The sequence below is a fragment of the Hipposideros armiger genome, unplaced genomic scaffold (assembly GCF_001890085.2).
Source record: "Hipposideros armiger isolate ML-2016 unplaced genomic scaffold, ASM189008v1 scaffold_501, whole genome shotgun sequence".
NCBI classification, from domain to species: Eukaryota; Metazoa; Chordata; class Mammalia; order Chiroptera; family Hipposideridae; genus Hipposideros; species Hipposideros armiger.
Genome location: NW_017731851.1, coordinates 511,799 through 529,379, shown reverse-complemented (window position 1 = coordinate 529,379; position 17,581 = coordinate 511,799). Strand labels below are relative to the sequence as shown.

General features: G+C 37.0%; 1 protein-coding gene across 1 annotated transcript in view; it reads right to left on the bottom strand.

The window, feature by feature from the left end:
- Positions 1 to 17,581, bottom strand: part of CCDC18 (coiled-coil domain containing 18) — a 107,320-nt gene that overhangs the window by 7,063 nt on the left and 82,676 nt on the right. The window contains exon 26 of the mRNA XM_019667547.1: positions 10,124 to 10,591. Within this exon, the coding sequence (XP_019523092.1) occupies positions 10,124 to 10,591 (468 nt within the window). The remainder of the gene's footprint in view (positions 1 to 10,123; positions 10,592 to 17,581) is intronic.

Here is a 17,581-nt window from a genome sequence, read left to right as displayed (position 1 = left end):
ACTGGCCCTCATATGTGGGATCCGAATCGGGGCCCTCTAGCATCCCAAGCCAGCTCTTAACCAACGCGCCACTCGGCCGGCCCAGGAATAGTTTTGAGTAAAGATAATGAGCTGAGTTTTAGATAAACTTAAATTTTTCCTAAAAACAATCTACGGATATCCAGGGAATTTTCTGAGTAGGCAACTGAACATACAGATCTGTAGCAAGGAAAAAAATGGAGCTAGATCTGGAGGTTATTACCATAAAGGTTCTTATTAAAGCAATAGGACTGGATGAAATTAACTGAGAACATACATCTTTAGAATAACAAAGTCCAACGTAGAAACCTAGGGAATCCCAATATTTTACAGCCAAGCAGATTAAGAATAGATGTTCAAAGAAATAAAAGGCAATATAAAGAAGAAATTTGGTATACCAGTTAAGAGCATGGAATCCAGAATCATATACATACTTGGTTCAAATCCTAGATGCTATATTTACTTGTAAAGAAAGCTACGTGACCATGAGAAAAAATTACTTAACACTTCTGTGCCTGTTTTCTGTAAAAATGTAGCAATAAATAATAGTATATGCCCGATGAGAGACAAATCATGATGGTTCTGAGGCTCATCTGCCTTCAACCCCCTACCCTCTCACACTTTTACTAGGAAAGATCAATATATCTGAAGGAGCTCAACAGAGGAACAAAAAGTTTCCCCCTTTCTAACCAGGCAGTTTCCATTGGTGCATAGCTGCATAGATATTCTTTGCCCTACCCCAATCTAATAAGTATGTAGAATATTATGAAGGCGGGGTTCCTCTCAGCTGTAACTTTGATCATGACGCATGCAGACTGTGACTGACTTAAGCTGCAGGATAAGAATTAGGGGGATTATGTGTACTCTACTCCTACCCTCCTCGTTAAGATTTCCTCAATAAACTATTTTATATCTACATCAAGTGGTACTATAGTGCTGTGTTGCATGACCTCCTTGCAAGATATTTCCTCATAGGGTTGTTGTTGAAGATTAAATAAATTAATATTTGTAAAGTGTTCATAACACTGCCTAGCATGTAGTAAACATTATGTAAAGGTTAGCTCTGTTTTTAAAAGGAGAATCAGGAAAGACTCGCAGTGTTCTAGAGTCAAAGGGATATTAAATGAGAGGTGGTAAACAAGGTCAAATGCTACAAAAAATTAAAATAAAGAATGAAAACAGGACACCAGGTGTGGCAACAGAGTAGTAGGGGTGAAACTCAGGTTGTATTAGGTTAAGGACTGAGTGGGAAGTAAAGAGTAAAACAGGTAGTATAGATGAGTTTTTGTAAGAAATTTGCTGACAAAAGACATGACAAAGTACATTGGTTAGGGCTTTTTTGCTTCCAAGTGACAGAAATCCAATTTGAACTAGCTTACGAAAAGAGCTCACTGTAAGAATATTGTGGTGTCTCAGAATGCAAGGTCCATAATGTGGCTGGGTCTCACAAACATGGGGAACCAGGGATCATTCGTATTTTTCTTCTTGTTTCTCTCTGTAGGTCTGCACACAAAAAGATGGTAGAGTGCAAATTCTTTTTTGTGTTTTTTTCAGTTCCAGTTTCAAAATTCCTAAAAAAGGACTCTGGCCCTGTAAGTGTCTAATCCTGGGTGAATCAACTGCACCAGGGATCATAAAGGTTAATGGATTAGAACATAACATGGGTATTTCTATTGCAACTCTAGGAGTCCAGTGGGATGGGTAAAAGATCAAACAAAATAGTAAGCATTATAAGGAGACAGCATTTTGTTGAGGGGTAGGTAGTATAAAGGTGGGGGTTTTGGTGGTGGTATTTTTTAGTCCAGGAAAGGGATTTGCACTTATATGAATGGAGGCTGTCAAAGGAAAATAATGGAATTTAGTGCACAAGTAGAAGGATTAGCCTTGAAGAGAAATAAGCCTTTCTGAGATTGGGGGAAGAAAATATGAATGCACATTGGCATACAAGGGTCTAGAAAGATGAAGGAAATTGAGGGAGATTGGACCTGAAGACTTTCGATGAAATATGTGGCTAAGTTATCTCAAGAGTGTGAGAGGTTTCTATTAAAAACAATACTCTTGGGGGTAGGGAGAGAAGAGTGTGGGAGGTGCAGTAAAAGGGGTACTTGAAAAGAATAACGAATAGTAATATACCTATAATGAAGAAGAGAAAGGAAGCTAAAAGGAAGAGGTTAAAGTTTGTCAAAAATTGTTAAGAGTCCAACTCAGATTGGAAATTATACATTTATAAAGGTGCCAGATGTACACTGTGACTCTTCTCAGTAATGCTCAATCATCTTATGAACAAGAACTCACAAGGCACATGATAGGAAGACAGGAGAAAGGGTGCTGGCTAAGAAGACTTAACCCTTAGGATCAAGTCATTAGTAAGTAGCAGTAAAAAGATAAACTATTCCACTCCTGACAAGTAATTCCAAATTCTGCATTAGGGTGTTCAAAAGGTACTGTCAATATATTAATGGATTTAATGATTAACTATTAACTCCATATTATTTTCTAAGGATCATTTATATTTATTTACAAATTAAGTACTTGGTCTAAAGATATCAAACTTGAACTCTTGAGAGATTTATAAATTCAAATATTTAAATATGTCATCTTTATTTTGCTACATAATTTTTATTCTACCATAAATCTAATCATGTGTAAATGGAGTCACTAACCCAAAGTCCATTCTTGATGTTTATAAAAAATCAATTTCTTTGGAACATATACCATATTTCCCCATGTATAAGATGCACCCTTTTTAGAAAAATTTGGGGTCTAAAAACTGGGTGTGTCTTATACAGTGGTTGTAGATTTTTTTACTTGCATTTCCCGCAAGTGATGAGGAGTTGTATGAATTTTATGATGAATAAAACTTGAGTTCAATAACTTTATGTAATACATTTTTTTCAAATTTCGGGCCCCGAAATTAAGGTGCGTCTTATACATTGGGAAATACGGTACTTGTGTCATTGTTAAATAATTCCACCTGTAAAACAGGAATAATAATAGTATCTACTTTACAAGATTGCTATGTGGATTAAATGAGTTAAATGTGGATTAAATATAAAGTGCCTAAATAGTGCCTGATAAATGATAAGTACTCAACAAATTATGAACCTGTACCATTATGAACCTGTAGAATGACTTCTAAATTCACATTACTTATTTAAAAAATAAAGTATTACTAGATAAATAAGCAATAGCATGGTAGTTTGATTAGAAAATATAAATTACTCAATGTACATATGCATTTTAACAATAATTCTTATATAAAAAACAAAGACAAGGAAAGCAGCAGGTTTAAACCAAAAATAATGAATAGAATAATTTTTACAAAAAGTATAAGCCTTTAGAAGAAAGAATTTTCTTTAAAAATATTAAAATATAAAATTTATTCAAAAGCAATAAAATAACAGCTTCTATGAAGTATGAGCTACATATAAGAAAACACAGCACAGTACCAAAAATCCCGTTTTCCATTACAGCAACACCTTCTTTTAATTATAAATTTTCTCCCTGGAATAGTACAAAACAATAGATTAATACTGAAGTATTCTTATATTGATTTAGCATTAAATGCCCACTATAACAATCAGAAGCATGATTTAAAGCAAGAGTGCAAATTACTTAACTGAAAAATATGAATAAAAAAAGTGAAAAATGGAACACATGGATGTAAAAAGCAAATAATTCTGGTGGGAGGCGTGGGAAGGGAGTGCAAGGTTAAAAAAAAAACGGGGCAGAATAAAAATCAGATACTTAGACACTAGTGTCACATTATAGTTCGAATGAGGGCAGAATAAGGAAGCTAGGTGGAGGGTAACATGAAAAAAGTCAATGAAAAAGAAAAGAAAAAAATAGAGCAGGAAAGGAAAAAGAGAGGAGAAAAAGGTTACACAAAGAAGTAGCACAACATAAAGAAGTAGAACAATTGAGGAAAAAAGCCCAGGAGAGTCTAAAACTGCAGGTCAAACCCTCTTGTCATACCTTGGTGTTTATTTGGGCCAGGAACCTGAAAATGTTATCATGGCTCTAGGTATTACCTACACTCCCACTTCATCTTGTTTTTTCCATCTTTAATTGTTTTTCCTATAACTTATTTTCTCAATTTTTATTTTTCATCTTATTGCATGGTATATAGATCATATTCTGTAAACTACTTTTTCTTTTTGGAAATAAGATGGATATAAATAATACTTCTTATAACTTCCTAATAAACTGTGAATAGGCTAATCAATTGGTATTTATACCACTTCCACTGCTCTAATCTAAAAGAAAAGCTCTTTATTTGAAGCCTATGAACTCTTTGAAATTGTTTTCAAAATTGTGTACATGTGTAATTTTTTGTGAATTCTGAAGATTTTGTCAGAGTCTGAAAGCAGAATACTGCTGTGTCAGAGGCTTCATTGTGAACAGAACTACCAACATAGCTAACCATTAGGAAAATCAGTATTTGGGCTGCAACACAAGAAAGGGAGCTAACACTTACTAAGCACTTCTCACGAACCAATTTCTATGTTCTGCTGTTCAGTGGATTTTACTGCACTCTCTGGGGCTGGGCTCGATTAAGGTCAATTGAAGCCCTAAGCACAACCCAGCAACGCCCCCTGGCCCTTATGTTGCTTACAATAATGAGTTTAAGGGACCTTTACACAAATTAGCTTACGAATTAAACCCTATCTGGACTCAGCTGGTTTTACTTTCTACAGAAGCGAAACTCACACCATAAGCCAGAAACAAATATGATATTTGATGACAACTCAAACCACGCTTTTAAACTTTAGTCACTCACCATACCAAAGAACAAGATTTTTTAACAGTGCAAATTAAACTGGAACATGGCAGATAAAGACAAGTACAAAAAAAATTCTACTATAGTAAGTGCAGCAGCGAAAGAGTTAAGGGCATGATAACTAGAGCAAAACACTCTTACTGCTCCACTTCCCTCGGTGGCCCAAGCTCCTGCTTATTTTCCTTAAAGGTTAAACCAGGGGGCGCGCCTAGTGGCTTAGTTGGTTGGGGGTGCAAGCTCTGAGCAACAGAGTTGCCGGTTGGATTCCCACATGGGATAGTGGGCTCTGTCTGCCCACCGGCAACTAAGATTGAACACGGCACCTTGAGCTGAGCTGCCATACTGCCGTGCTGCCATGGCGACTGGACTTGGGAGCTGAGCTAGCTGAGCCCTCCACAATTAAGATTGAAGGACAACGACTTGGCTGTTCCCCTTCCCCAATTCCCCAAACACTGTTCCCATTCCCCAGTTCCCCAATGGAATCTTAAAAAAAAAAAAGGTTAATCCAGGGCTGCTCTGGGGTCTTTGCATAAGTAGCCATGAAACAGGGTGAGCAAATAAATGGGTGAAGGTCACCCTCAATCAGATAAATTATCTTTGCATATGATAGACATATTTAAATCTCCTTATAACATTTCATTTAAACAATGGTTTCCTTGGCTTCAAAGAGTTTAAATAATTCTTGGAAATCAGAGACTTATACAATGTCATACTTTATTAGTGGGTGAAGTAAGCTGAGGACCAGAAGTAGCCTGTAGATCACAGTTCTACATCCCAATTTAGAGTACCTCATGTAAAATTTTACAAAGTGGTACGCATTTATTAATGCAACGTACAAGTAAACAACCATGAACAGTTAAACCATAGCAAGTCAAAGTTTCTTTCAACAATAGTAAGCAGTCCTCTGAATTTTCTCATCTTCCATTAAAAAGCAAAACAGTGAAATCAGAAAAAAATGGAGGTCCTACAGAAAAAGCATTGAGAAGATATCTTCAGTTACCTTTCCCTTGGGATTAAGGTATAAAATGCAAATAATGACCATCAGAGAAATGAAGAAAACTCAGATGAACATTTGTCAAGCATCAGCCCCAGCCTGGGTCCCAAGGGAGCACTGAACTGAGTACCAAGCAACCCTAGGAGCCAGTGCCTTATATCCAAGACAAAATCAAGTCAACACCGGTAATGCAATTGAGGCTTACGAGCCATGAAAGTCCCATGTGAACTTAAAGTTGTAAGTATTGACTGTGGTTAATGCAAATTTAAAACTCAGTAGAGTATCACTAGCAATAAACAACCATATGTGTACAGAATTTAACTTTGGCTGGATTTTTTTTAAGAACTGGCTACAATGTTTTGCATATTTTAATTTAGTACTGAGCTCCCATGATCATAGAATAGGAAAAATGACTTGAAATACTCAACTGCATCTACCTAGAAATCATTCTATCAGTTGTATAGTAACTTTTAAGTCCCACTCTCTTAATCCCTAATTGACAGCTACCAAACGAGACAATACTGAAGAAAATATAAATATAATTAAGTAAATAGTATATTAACAGTGGTCAAAAACAGAGATTCAGTTTCCTCATCCATATAATGGGAATAATAAAAGTACCCACTACAGTAGATGAACTATTTGGTACTATTAGGATAATGATAGTACCTATCACAGGGTTGTTAATAAAGATTAAACAAATTAATTTATGTAAAGCATTTACAATAGTGCCTGACATATATCAATAGTAAATGCTATGTATTACTATAATCATAATCTGTCACTCCACTTATCCAATTTATCTTATATAAATTAAGTTCCATTTTACCAAAAATATACTCTTGCACACCTATGACTCTAAGGGCCACTGGAATAGAGCATAGGTCTTCAAGGAAGCGGTACTTTCACCTCGGAACATTATGGATATTTGGGAGAGTACTTTTTGGTTGTCACTATGATGGGGAGAGAGGGACATCCTGTTGCTACCATATAATATAGACAGGGACAAAAGACGTCACATGTATTTTGCAGGGCTGTTCCACACAAAAAAACTATCTGCCTGGAAATCTTACTAGACTTCCCTAGTCCATTTATATTGGGTTGTCGGAAAAGTCATGATGCATTTTTTCTATGTTTTTCGTTGCAAAAATGTGTCATCACTTTTCCGACAACCCAATATTTTCCCACTCTCCAATATACCTATTTCATATACCTTTCTGTTCTTATACCTCCAATACCTCACCCTGCCTTAGCTGATCTCATCTTTCTTCTTATTTCACTAAAAAATAAAGTCAATCAATAAAAAAATTCCTCCCCTCCCACAAAATCTTCCACCCCATGTGTTTCTGTACCCATATATTCTGCCTTCTTTCCCACTACAGTGGATGAACTGTCCCTTCTTTTATTCAAGGCCAATTCTGCTTCTCTACTGGATCCTATCGCCTTCTAAAAAGCCCATCTTGGGGCCGGCCAAGTGGCACATTGGTTAGGAGTTGGCTTGGGACGCCAGCTCTGAGCAGCAGGGCCCCGGTTCGGATCCCACATGAGGGCCAGTGATGCTGCGCCCTCTACAGCTAAGATGGAGAACAGCTCCAGGTGGAGCTGGGCGGCTCTGTGTCACTGGTGACGGCGTAGGCTGCAGTGGGGCTGGTGGGCAGCAGGCGTGAGCTTTTGTGAGCTGCCGTGAGTGGCTGTCCAATGGCTGGCGAGCAACTGCTTCACCCGGGAAGAGCACACTGATAATACCAACATGGGCCAGTGAAGCGACGTCTTCCACAACTAGACTGAAGAACAAAAGGGCAGCAACTTGTCTGTTCCCCTCCCCCTACACCCCAATAAAATCTTTTATAAATAAATAAATAAATAAATAAATAAATAAATAAATAAATAAATAAATAAATAAATGCCTATCTTAAGGATTTTACTCCTTCCACTCTCTAATGGATCATTCCCACTAATATATAAAATGCTGTTTTATCTCTTATCCTAAAATACAAAACAAAAAACTCCCTTGACATCACATCCCCCTTGTTTTCTCTGCTCTACTCTATATCAAGTTGTCATTCTTGGTATTTCCAATTCTTCTCCCATTCTCTGCTGATCACGCTCTAATTAGGTTTTTATTTCAACGATTACTCTGAAGCCATTCTTAAAAAGGCATCAACAGCTTCCATATTACCAAATATGATATCAATTATCAGTCCTCACTTTATTTAGCAACATCTGACACCACTGATCTCACCCTCCTTCTCGAAGCACATTTTTCACTTGGTTTATGGGATATCATACTCTCCTAATTTTTCTCCTGGTCATTTTACTTCTCAGTTAGCTTTACTGGATCCTCAGCTTCTTGACTGCTAAAGGCAATTTAGCTTTACTAAATTAGGCTTGGGTTTTGGACTTCTTTTTTCTACTTCTACTAATTCCCTTAATCCAACATTATGACTTTAACTACCATCTATCATGCTGAAAATATCTAAATTTATAACTTCAGCCTCATAAACCTATTCACCCCTTTGTCATCTCCACTTGAACATCTAAAAGAAATCTCAATTTTAATATATCTAAAATCAAACACTTTATTTTCTCCATGCCTCCAAATCTGCTCATCTAGTATTCCCCAATCTCAGTAAATGCTCAGTTATTCTGGCAAAAATCTTTGGAGTCTTCCTTGACTTCTATTCCACACAAAACCTACATCAAATCCTGTTGGCTCTACCTTCAAAATCTATCCAGAAACTGAACCATTCTCAACACTTCTACCCTCCTGCCTATTCAAAATTACCTCTTGCCTGGATTATCATGAGTAGCCTCCTAGATGATTTCTGCTCTTGTCCCTTTATCATCCATTCTTCAAAAAGCAGCTAGAGTGATCCTTTAAATCAGATCATGTCACTTCCTGAAGCAGAACCCTCCAATGGATTCCCATCACACTTCAGATAAAATCCTAAATTCTTACAGGAACTATAAGACCACTAGGGCACCCCTCCACCGCCACCTCCCAGCATTATCGCTTATCTCACCACCTACTACTCTCCCTCTTGGTTCCACCAAACCAGCCACATACCTCCTAGCTGTTTTGTGAACGTGCCAGGTATGCTACCACCTCAAGACTTGAGTACCTGATATTCCCTTTCCTCTAATGCTCTTCCTCCAGATATAGAGCTAGTTTATGATCAAATGTCACCTTCTCGTGACCATCCTATCTAAAATAGCATCCATGTCACACTGTATCTTCTTACCAGCTTTTCTTCACACTTATTTTCACTTGGCATTGGAATATATGTCTATTTACTTGTTTATTGATAGTTTCCTCTGTTTGGACAGGGTCTAGGTCATTTTTGTTTATTTCTATAATCCTGGTATATGACAGCTGTTCAATAAATGAATGAATGAATTGAACAGCTGAATAAATAATACACAGGAAATACAACTGTGCTTTTAAAGGCTAGATGGAAACTAATTTTATCAGGCTTTATAGAAGATTGCCTTGTTTATTAAGCTATCTGCCTTGTTAACTATATACTTGAAATTTCGTAATGTGCAAATTTTGTTTTACCAATAGTATTATTACATTTATAGTTCTCTACTTATAAATAGTAAATTAAGCTCTTTTTAATGTAAGAAAGAGTCCAAAGAAATGAAAAGAAGCTCTAACAGTCTTTGCCTTGGATCCATTCTAAAAACATCTGTTAAATTGTTTAGGCCACCAAACCTATATGATGTGTTTGAAAACAAGGCAAATGGGCACTTGAAAAAAGCTGACATGGGAGAGATTCTTTATTTCCATATGTAAATTATAAATTAAATGCTTATAAACAAGGTGTCTACAGGCAAGTGTAGTAGGAATGAAGTTGCCTCTTCAGTATGATATGCTCAGAGAATAATGGGAGTAAATAAGTCATGTGAATGAGATATTCTGAGCCACTGTGGAAATCTATGACCAAAACAAAGGTCACCTTAATTTTTACTAGAATGGTTTCCAGCAAGTTTGGGAACACAGCTAATTTTGAAGCTCCAAAAACATTTTCCAATATTCTAGAATTAAAAATACTTTCCTGACATGAGGTAGAATTATTTAATCAGATATAGATATTATATTTAATCAAACATATAGGCTATTTTAACAAAAGCTACTTCTCAAAGCCAAATTTTCATCAACTTGTCTGGGGTAAAAGCATTCCAAACTCACAATGAATTTTTTTCTACTTTCAATTTGTGTACATTATCTACTGGCATGCTTCAATTAAATATATGATTTTTTCTATAAGTAAAATGACATTCAATGGGACAAATTACTATAACTTCTAATCTATGAAATACATACATACCTGAGTTAAACCAGCACCTGTTTGCACAGAAGACTTTTTTAATAGTCTCACTTCTTTGTTTATGTATCTTAGCATTCCACTAAGAGTACTGAAGTCATTATTTTCAGAACTGTCATCTTCTAGGTCATATGTGAGAGGTTTAAATGAGTCTGACGGGGTATAAGTCAGATCCTTCTGGCTTTCTTCCAATGTTGAAGGTTGTTCTAATCGCATTTTTTTTAAGTCCTTTAGTAAGTCTTCAGAAAGATCTTCATCACTATGAGTTTTGAAACTAAGGTCACTGGCACTAACAGAGCGACGCAGTCTTCCACACTTGAAAAAAGCTGTGTGAGAATGTTTAGCAAATTTTGGATCTTGAATGTCAGGCATAATTTCTGTTGAAGATGTAAATGAGGCTGGTAGAAACTTGATGTCTTCTGCCCTTTCATGTCCAGAAATTTTGGCTTGTAATCTTGTTAATTCTGATTCCTGTAGACGAATTGGTACATAGCACTCAATACACTTTTGTTAAATTTAGAAAATCACAGGCTCTCAGAAGTCATCTAAGACAACCTGCATCTCAGTACAGAAATTCCTTTTATAACAACTCATCAGAGTTTTTCAAGCTCTGTTGAAACCCTTCATTTTGGACAATTACATATTTCACTTGAAATATGTTTGAACTACACTAAGGAATTCCATGAAAACTAGATTTTCCTTATGGAATTTTTTTCTTTTTAGTGTTAATGACAATAGCAATTTCTAGTTAAGACTGAAATCTTATATCTAAAAATTTCTCTGCACAAGTATAGAGATATACTATCTTTTGTTCATTTAACATATATAGACACACACACACACACAAAAACTCCCTTCAGAATTTCTAATAGGAATAAATAAATGCGTATTAGCAATTCTGCTTTGTATGTCATCATTACAAGAAAGCTTTATTATGCTATAAATTTTTCAAAGAAAAACATTTAAGAAAGTGATTAATAATATTTAATAAATCAATCCTTATTAAATAAACTTTTCATTTCTATGATTTTTCCATGTCCTTCATTTGTGTCTCTGACCCTATTTTGGGATCCTAAGAATGAGACTACATATACTAGAAAACCATAAAGCCTAAAAAAGTGAAGAGAAGGCATTTTATTATTAAAAACCAAATAATATGTGTAGCAGTTTCCTGTTCAAATATATTCTCTTTTTCTTATGGGTATCCATGAGATACAAATTTCTAAGTCAGCCACTTTTAATCTGATAGTTTCTATTTTTTTTCAAAAATACTGTGCTTATACTGTCATAACCAGTGAAATGAAAATGAAAGTTTAACATACATATTTCAGTTCTTTGATGTCTTTATACTAGTTTATCTAGATAAACTTTGTAAATGGCTAGAGTGCCAATTTTTTGTAGTAAATCTTGTATTCACATTCTTATGATTATTAATTATAAAGTAGCTATAGAATTGATACATATAGAGTTGTATGGGGAACTGTTTTTTTTTAAAAAAACCTCTTGTATGTTATCTAGCCATAGTTGACAAATGTAGTATCTCAGATAAGTAGGATTCCATTTAATTTACATTTAACACCTAACTTTCATAATAAAATGTAGTATACTAAATACACTGAATATAATTCAACTTTTTCTAAAGGTCACTTTCGTAATCGTTGTAGTGTGCCATAATATAGGGCTCTCTGAAAGTGGTCTTAGCTTTGCCTTGGCTCCAGCTGCCCTCAAATACTAGGCACTGGTTAAAGTACTAAAGGAAGCGAGCTGGAAAGATCAATGGCCTCAAAGACTGTTCTCCCTCATTTCTGTTTCTGTTCTCTGTCATTTAATGCTGCTGTTAATGGAATTGCTTTCCATTATTTATAGCTACTTCTAATTACTACAGTTATGCCAGTGTCTGCTCTATTAGTTTTTCTTCTTTCTCTCTTATCCTATTAAACTCCTCTTCAGTCTAGACTTTACAGCCAGTTGACTGACTTTGAGAGCTAGTGTCAGAAAACAAACAAATTCTATTTTCTGACTGGTATATTGGTTAATCATGGTACAAGTTCTAATATCTCTATATGTATATTTCATTTTACAATTGCTGCTATTTACCCAATATTTTGGTAATTTCCAAAGCAGTTGAAGTTAAAAACTTCTAAATAAGGGCCGGCTGAGTAGCATGATGGGTAAGAACTGGCTTGGGACGCCAGAGGGCCCCGGTTCGGATCCCACATATGAGGGCCAGTGACACTGCCCTCCACAGCTAAGATGCTGAACAACAGCTCAACCTGGAGCTGGGCTGCCGTGAGTCGCCGGCGACGGCGTAGGCTGCAGCCCCTGTGGCAGTGGGTTGCCATAGGCTACCGTATGTATCCAGCAGCGGTGACTGATCTACCTCACCCGGGAAGAGCGCAATGATGGTGCCAACTTGGGCCAGTGAAGCAACGTCCTCCACAACTAGATTGAAGAACAAAAAAGGACAGCAACTTGCCTGTTCCCCTTCCCCCAATTCCCCAGCACTGTTCCCATCCCCCCAATTCCCCAATAAAAAAAATTTAAAAAATCTAAAAAAAAAACACAACTTCTAAATAATAGATAAGTGCAATCCAATTATATTTATCTCATTGGTAATATCTAACAAATGAGCAGAGATAACCACTGTGACACGGGATACACAAAGCAGAATCTCTTAAATTTTAGAGTCAATTTTTCACAATAAAGTTTTATAGTTTTGTATAAATGTTGTAAATCCTCAGAACACTAGGTATATTAATGTTTCAATAAGAGCAGAAATAGTATTCAACCGAACCATAATTTTAGATTGTCTGTTCAGCTCTCCTCTAGTACTGTGAATATCAAGTATATATAAGAAATTTAAGGGCCAGCCAAGTGGCTCAGTTAGTTAAGAGCTCACTCAAGAGTGCGAGCTCTGAGCAACAGGGTCGCCAATTTGATTCCTAGCCCAAGCTGAGCTGCCGCTGAGCTGCCAATAGATGGCAGGATGGCTCAGCTAAAAAAAAAAAACAAAGAAATTTAAGTGCTCAGCTTAGTAAACTAGAAATATTTCTAAAATATTATTTGATAGAGTTTTTTGGCTTCTCAATAACTTCCATTTTACTATGAAATCATTAATTGCTTTATAACTATCAGTGAGATTGTTCTTTTTTTTAAGGTCTTGGCTAACAATGGTTAATCATACATATTAGCAGTTTGGAAATAATATTAAAATTTTTATCTCTATGCATCAATACTGATATTAAGTCCAAATTCCAGAGTAAACTGCCATGACAGTATGGGGGAATAAGTAGTAATGGGCTATTTGAAAAATGAAATACATACTCAAATCCAGTAAAAATTAAAAAATAAAATTTTGCATTTTCTGATTTATGATTTTTAAAGGAACTTTACTGATTTTGAAAACCACTTTTTCTTTTTCTTTTTTTAAAAGATTTTATTGGGGAATTGGGGGAGAGGAACAGGGTTGGGGAATTGGGAAGGGGGACAGGCAAAATGATGTCCTTTTTGTTCTTCAGTCTAGTTGTGGAGGATGTCGCTTCACTGGCCCATGTTGGTATTATCATTGTGCTCTTCCCGGGTGAGGTAGTCGCTTGTAGGCCATTGGACGGCCTCTCACGGTGGCTTGCAGCAGCTCATGCCCACTGCCGGCCAGCCCCACTGCAGCCTATGCCATCGCCAGCGACTCACGGCAGCCCAGCTCCAGGCCGAGCTATGAAAAATGCCACTTTTTAAATACACCAAGTATGAAATCCTCTAAAGTAAACACTATGAGGGGCCGGCCAAGTGGCACGTTGGTTAAGAGCTGGCTTGCGACACCAGCTCTGAGCAGCAGGGCCCCGGTTCGGATCCCACATGAGGGCCAGTGACACTGCCCTCTACAGCTAAGATGGTGAACAACAGCTCGACCTGGAGTTGGGCTGCTGTGAGTCGCTGGCGACGGCGCAGGTTGCAGCCCCTGCTGCAATGGGCTGCCATAAGCTACCGTGTGTGGCCGGCAGCCAGTGTGTGCTGCCAAGAGCTGCTGTGAGCGGCCATCCTGTGGCTGGCGACCCATCTGCCTCACTCGGGAAGAGCGCAATGATAATGCCAACATGTGCCAGTGAAGCAATGTCCTCCACAACTAGACTGAAGAACTAAAGGACAGCAACTTGTCTTTTCCCCTTCCCCCAATTCCCCAGAGCTGTTCCCCTCCCTCAATTCCCCAATAAAATCTTTAAAATAAAAACAATAAAGTAAACACTACGATTAAGTTTGTATTTGTGTAAGTTCAGGTCTAAGATGGCAACAGGGTGCTCCTCCCACGACACAGCAACTCTATAGGTAGCTATGCAAGGAGCTATAAATCCCATGCCCAGCACAAAGCCATACAATGGGAGGGAACACCTGACTCCCAACTTCTCCCTGAGGAGTAAAGAGATTGGACCCCATATCTAGCGCTCCAATTTTTAAGACTCCCACCTGAGGGATGGGCCCCCAAAACAGTTAGCTCTGAAAGCCAACAAAGCATTCATGAGATACACAAGAATACAGCAAACAAACAGTTCTTAACAGGTTTGTTATGACACATGATACCTAAACTCATAGGACTTAGCAAAGAAGAAGCAGGCAAAAAAAGACCGTCAACCAGTCATTCCCTGAAAAAGGTCTATTACAGTACTTTAAAAGCTGTTGCTTGAGTTTCAGCCTTCTAATACAGCATGTATCTAGGGGCAGGCTGTGATCCTCCCCCAGAGACCAGGGAAGCTGACAGGCATATCTTCACTGCCTTCTCCCTCAAGTCTGGTCCGAATTGCCATTATCTCCTTGGAAGGAGCTTGTACACAAGTCTGGTGCCCAAGCTTTTGAAACTGCTGCCCCAGGGATAGGCCCCTGGATGGGGCCTCTGAGAGCCAACTCATGCATTCGTGACTCCAACAAAACTGTAGCAAACAAAGAAGCAGTTCTTAAAGGGCAAGGAGCAATCCCTTGCAGCTATGTACCCAGGCTCAGTGCTGAGGGAGCAGGCAAAAAAGCCCTTTAGCCAGTTTCTCCCTCGAAGAGTCTTAACTACATACTTTCCCAGCTGTTGCATTGAGAGTTCAGCTTTCATCCAGCCTGCATCTAGGTGCTGACTGAGAACTTCCCCTTTGGGATACTGACAGGTCTCAGCACACCTTCAACCACTAGGAGCCACTAACAACAAAGAAGGCTCTTTGGACAATCACAAAGGTTTGAAAGAAAATAAGGAGCTCAGGCTAGGCTGATTGATAAGGCACATCTCCTACGTGAGACCCCTCCATCAAGACTGGGAAAGGTGGCTGTTTTATCTAATGCACAGAAGCCAACAAAGAGAGTCAATAAAAAAGAAGAAATAGAGGAATGTGTTCCAAACAAAAGAACAAGTTAAAACTCCAGAAACAGACCCTAATGAAATACGTAAAAGAGAAACATGTAAACAGAGATGATTATTTGACAAAGAGACAAATAACCATCATAAAAATGCTCACCAAGGTCAGGAGAATAATGTAATGATAATTTCAACAAAAAGAAAGATAATTTAAGAAAATAACAAGCAGAAATCACAAGAGTGAAGAATACAATAAGTGCACTGAAAAATTCAATAGAGGAGTTCAACAGCAGACTAAATCAATTGGAAGAAAGGATCAGTGAACTTGAAGAGAAGGCAGTAGAATTCATTTAATCAGAGGAGCAAAAATAAAAGAATAAAAGAATGACAATAGCTTAAGGGACTAATGGGACACCATCAAGCAGATGAACACACTGTAGGAGTCTTAGAAGGAGAAGAGAGAGAAAGAGAAGCACAAAGCTTATTCACAGACATAATGGCTGAACACCTCCCTAATTTGAGAAAAGAAACAGACATCCAGATCCAGGAAGCCCAGAAAGTTCCAAATATGATGAATCCAAAGAGACCACACTAAGACACACTAAGACACACTTATCAAAAGTTAATTATAGAGAGAACCTAAAAGCAGCAAGAGAAAAACAACTTGTTACGTATAAGAGAACCCCCCCTTAGATAATCAGAGAAACGTTATACGCCAGAAAAGAATGGCACGTTATATTCAAAGTGCAGAAAGAAAAAACCTACCAAGCAAGAACACTCTTCTCGGCAAAGCTGCCCTTCAGAAGTAAAGGAGAGAGTTTTCCAGACAAACAAAAACTGAAGGAATTCATCTCCACTAGACTGGCCTTACAAGAAATGTTAAAGGGACTTCAAGCTGAAATGAAAGGACATTAACTGGTAACAGGAAAACATGAAAGTTTAAATCTCACTGGTAAAGTTAAATATACAGTTAAATTCAGAATGCTCTAATGCTGTAATGGTAGTGGGTAAATCACTTATAATTCTGGATTGAAAGTTTAAAAAGTATTAAAAAGAACAGTCAAAAATAAGATCCAATTATATACTGACTTCAATCTTAAGGACACACACAAGCTGAAAGTGAAAAGATATAAAAATACATTTAATGTAAATGGAAACCAAAAGAAACTGGGGTTGCTATACTTATATCAGAAAAAAACAAGGCACAAATAAGATCCTTACATAATGATCAAAGGGTCAACTCAACAAGAGGATAAAGCATTTGTAAATATTTATGTACCTAAAAGACATAGGAGCACCTAAACATATAAATCAAATATTAACAAACCTGAAAGGAGAAATAGGCAGCAATATAATAATGGCAGGGGACTTCAACACCCCACTTTCATTGATGGACAGATCATGCAGACAGAAAATCCATAAGGAAACACTGAAATTGAACTAGACTTCAGATCAAATGGACTTAACAGACATTTACAGACCATTCCATCCAACACAGGAGTATATTCATTCTTATCAAGTGCACACGGAACATTCTCCAGGATAGATTATATGTTAAGCCACAAAAAAAATCTTAATATACTTAAGAAGACTAAAATCATATCAACCATCTTCCAACTACATTGTTATAAAACTAGAAATCAATTACAAGAAGAAAACTGGAAAATTACAATTATGTGAAGATTAAACAACATGCTACAGAATAACCAATGGGTCAAAGAAGAATTCGAAAGAAAATAAAAAATTATCTTGAGATAAATGAACGGGATATAGAAAAAGTAGGTCTGAAAGTTTATAAATGCCTACATTAAAAAACAAGAAATATCTCAAATGAATAATCTAACTTTACACATTAAGGAACTAGAAAAAGAACAAACTCAGCCTAAAATTAGTAGAAGGAAGGAAATAACAAAGATCAGAGTGGAAATGAATTAAATACAGACAACAGAACAGGTTGATAAAATTAAGATCTGGGTTTTTAAAAAAATAAAATAGACAAACCTTTAGTTAGATTTACTGAGGAAAAAAAAAAGGGAGGACTCAAGTAAAATCAGAGACAATCAAAGACCAGATGGCTTCACTGGTGAATTCTACCAAACATTTTAAAAAGAATTAATATCAGTCCTTCTCAT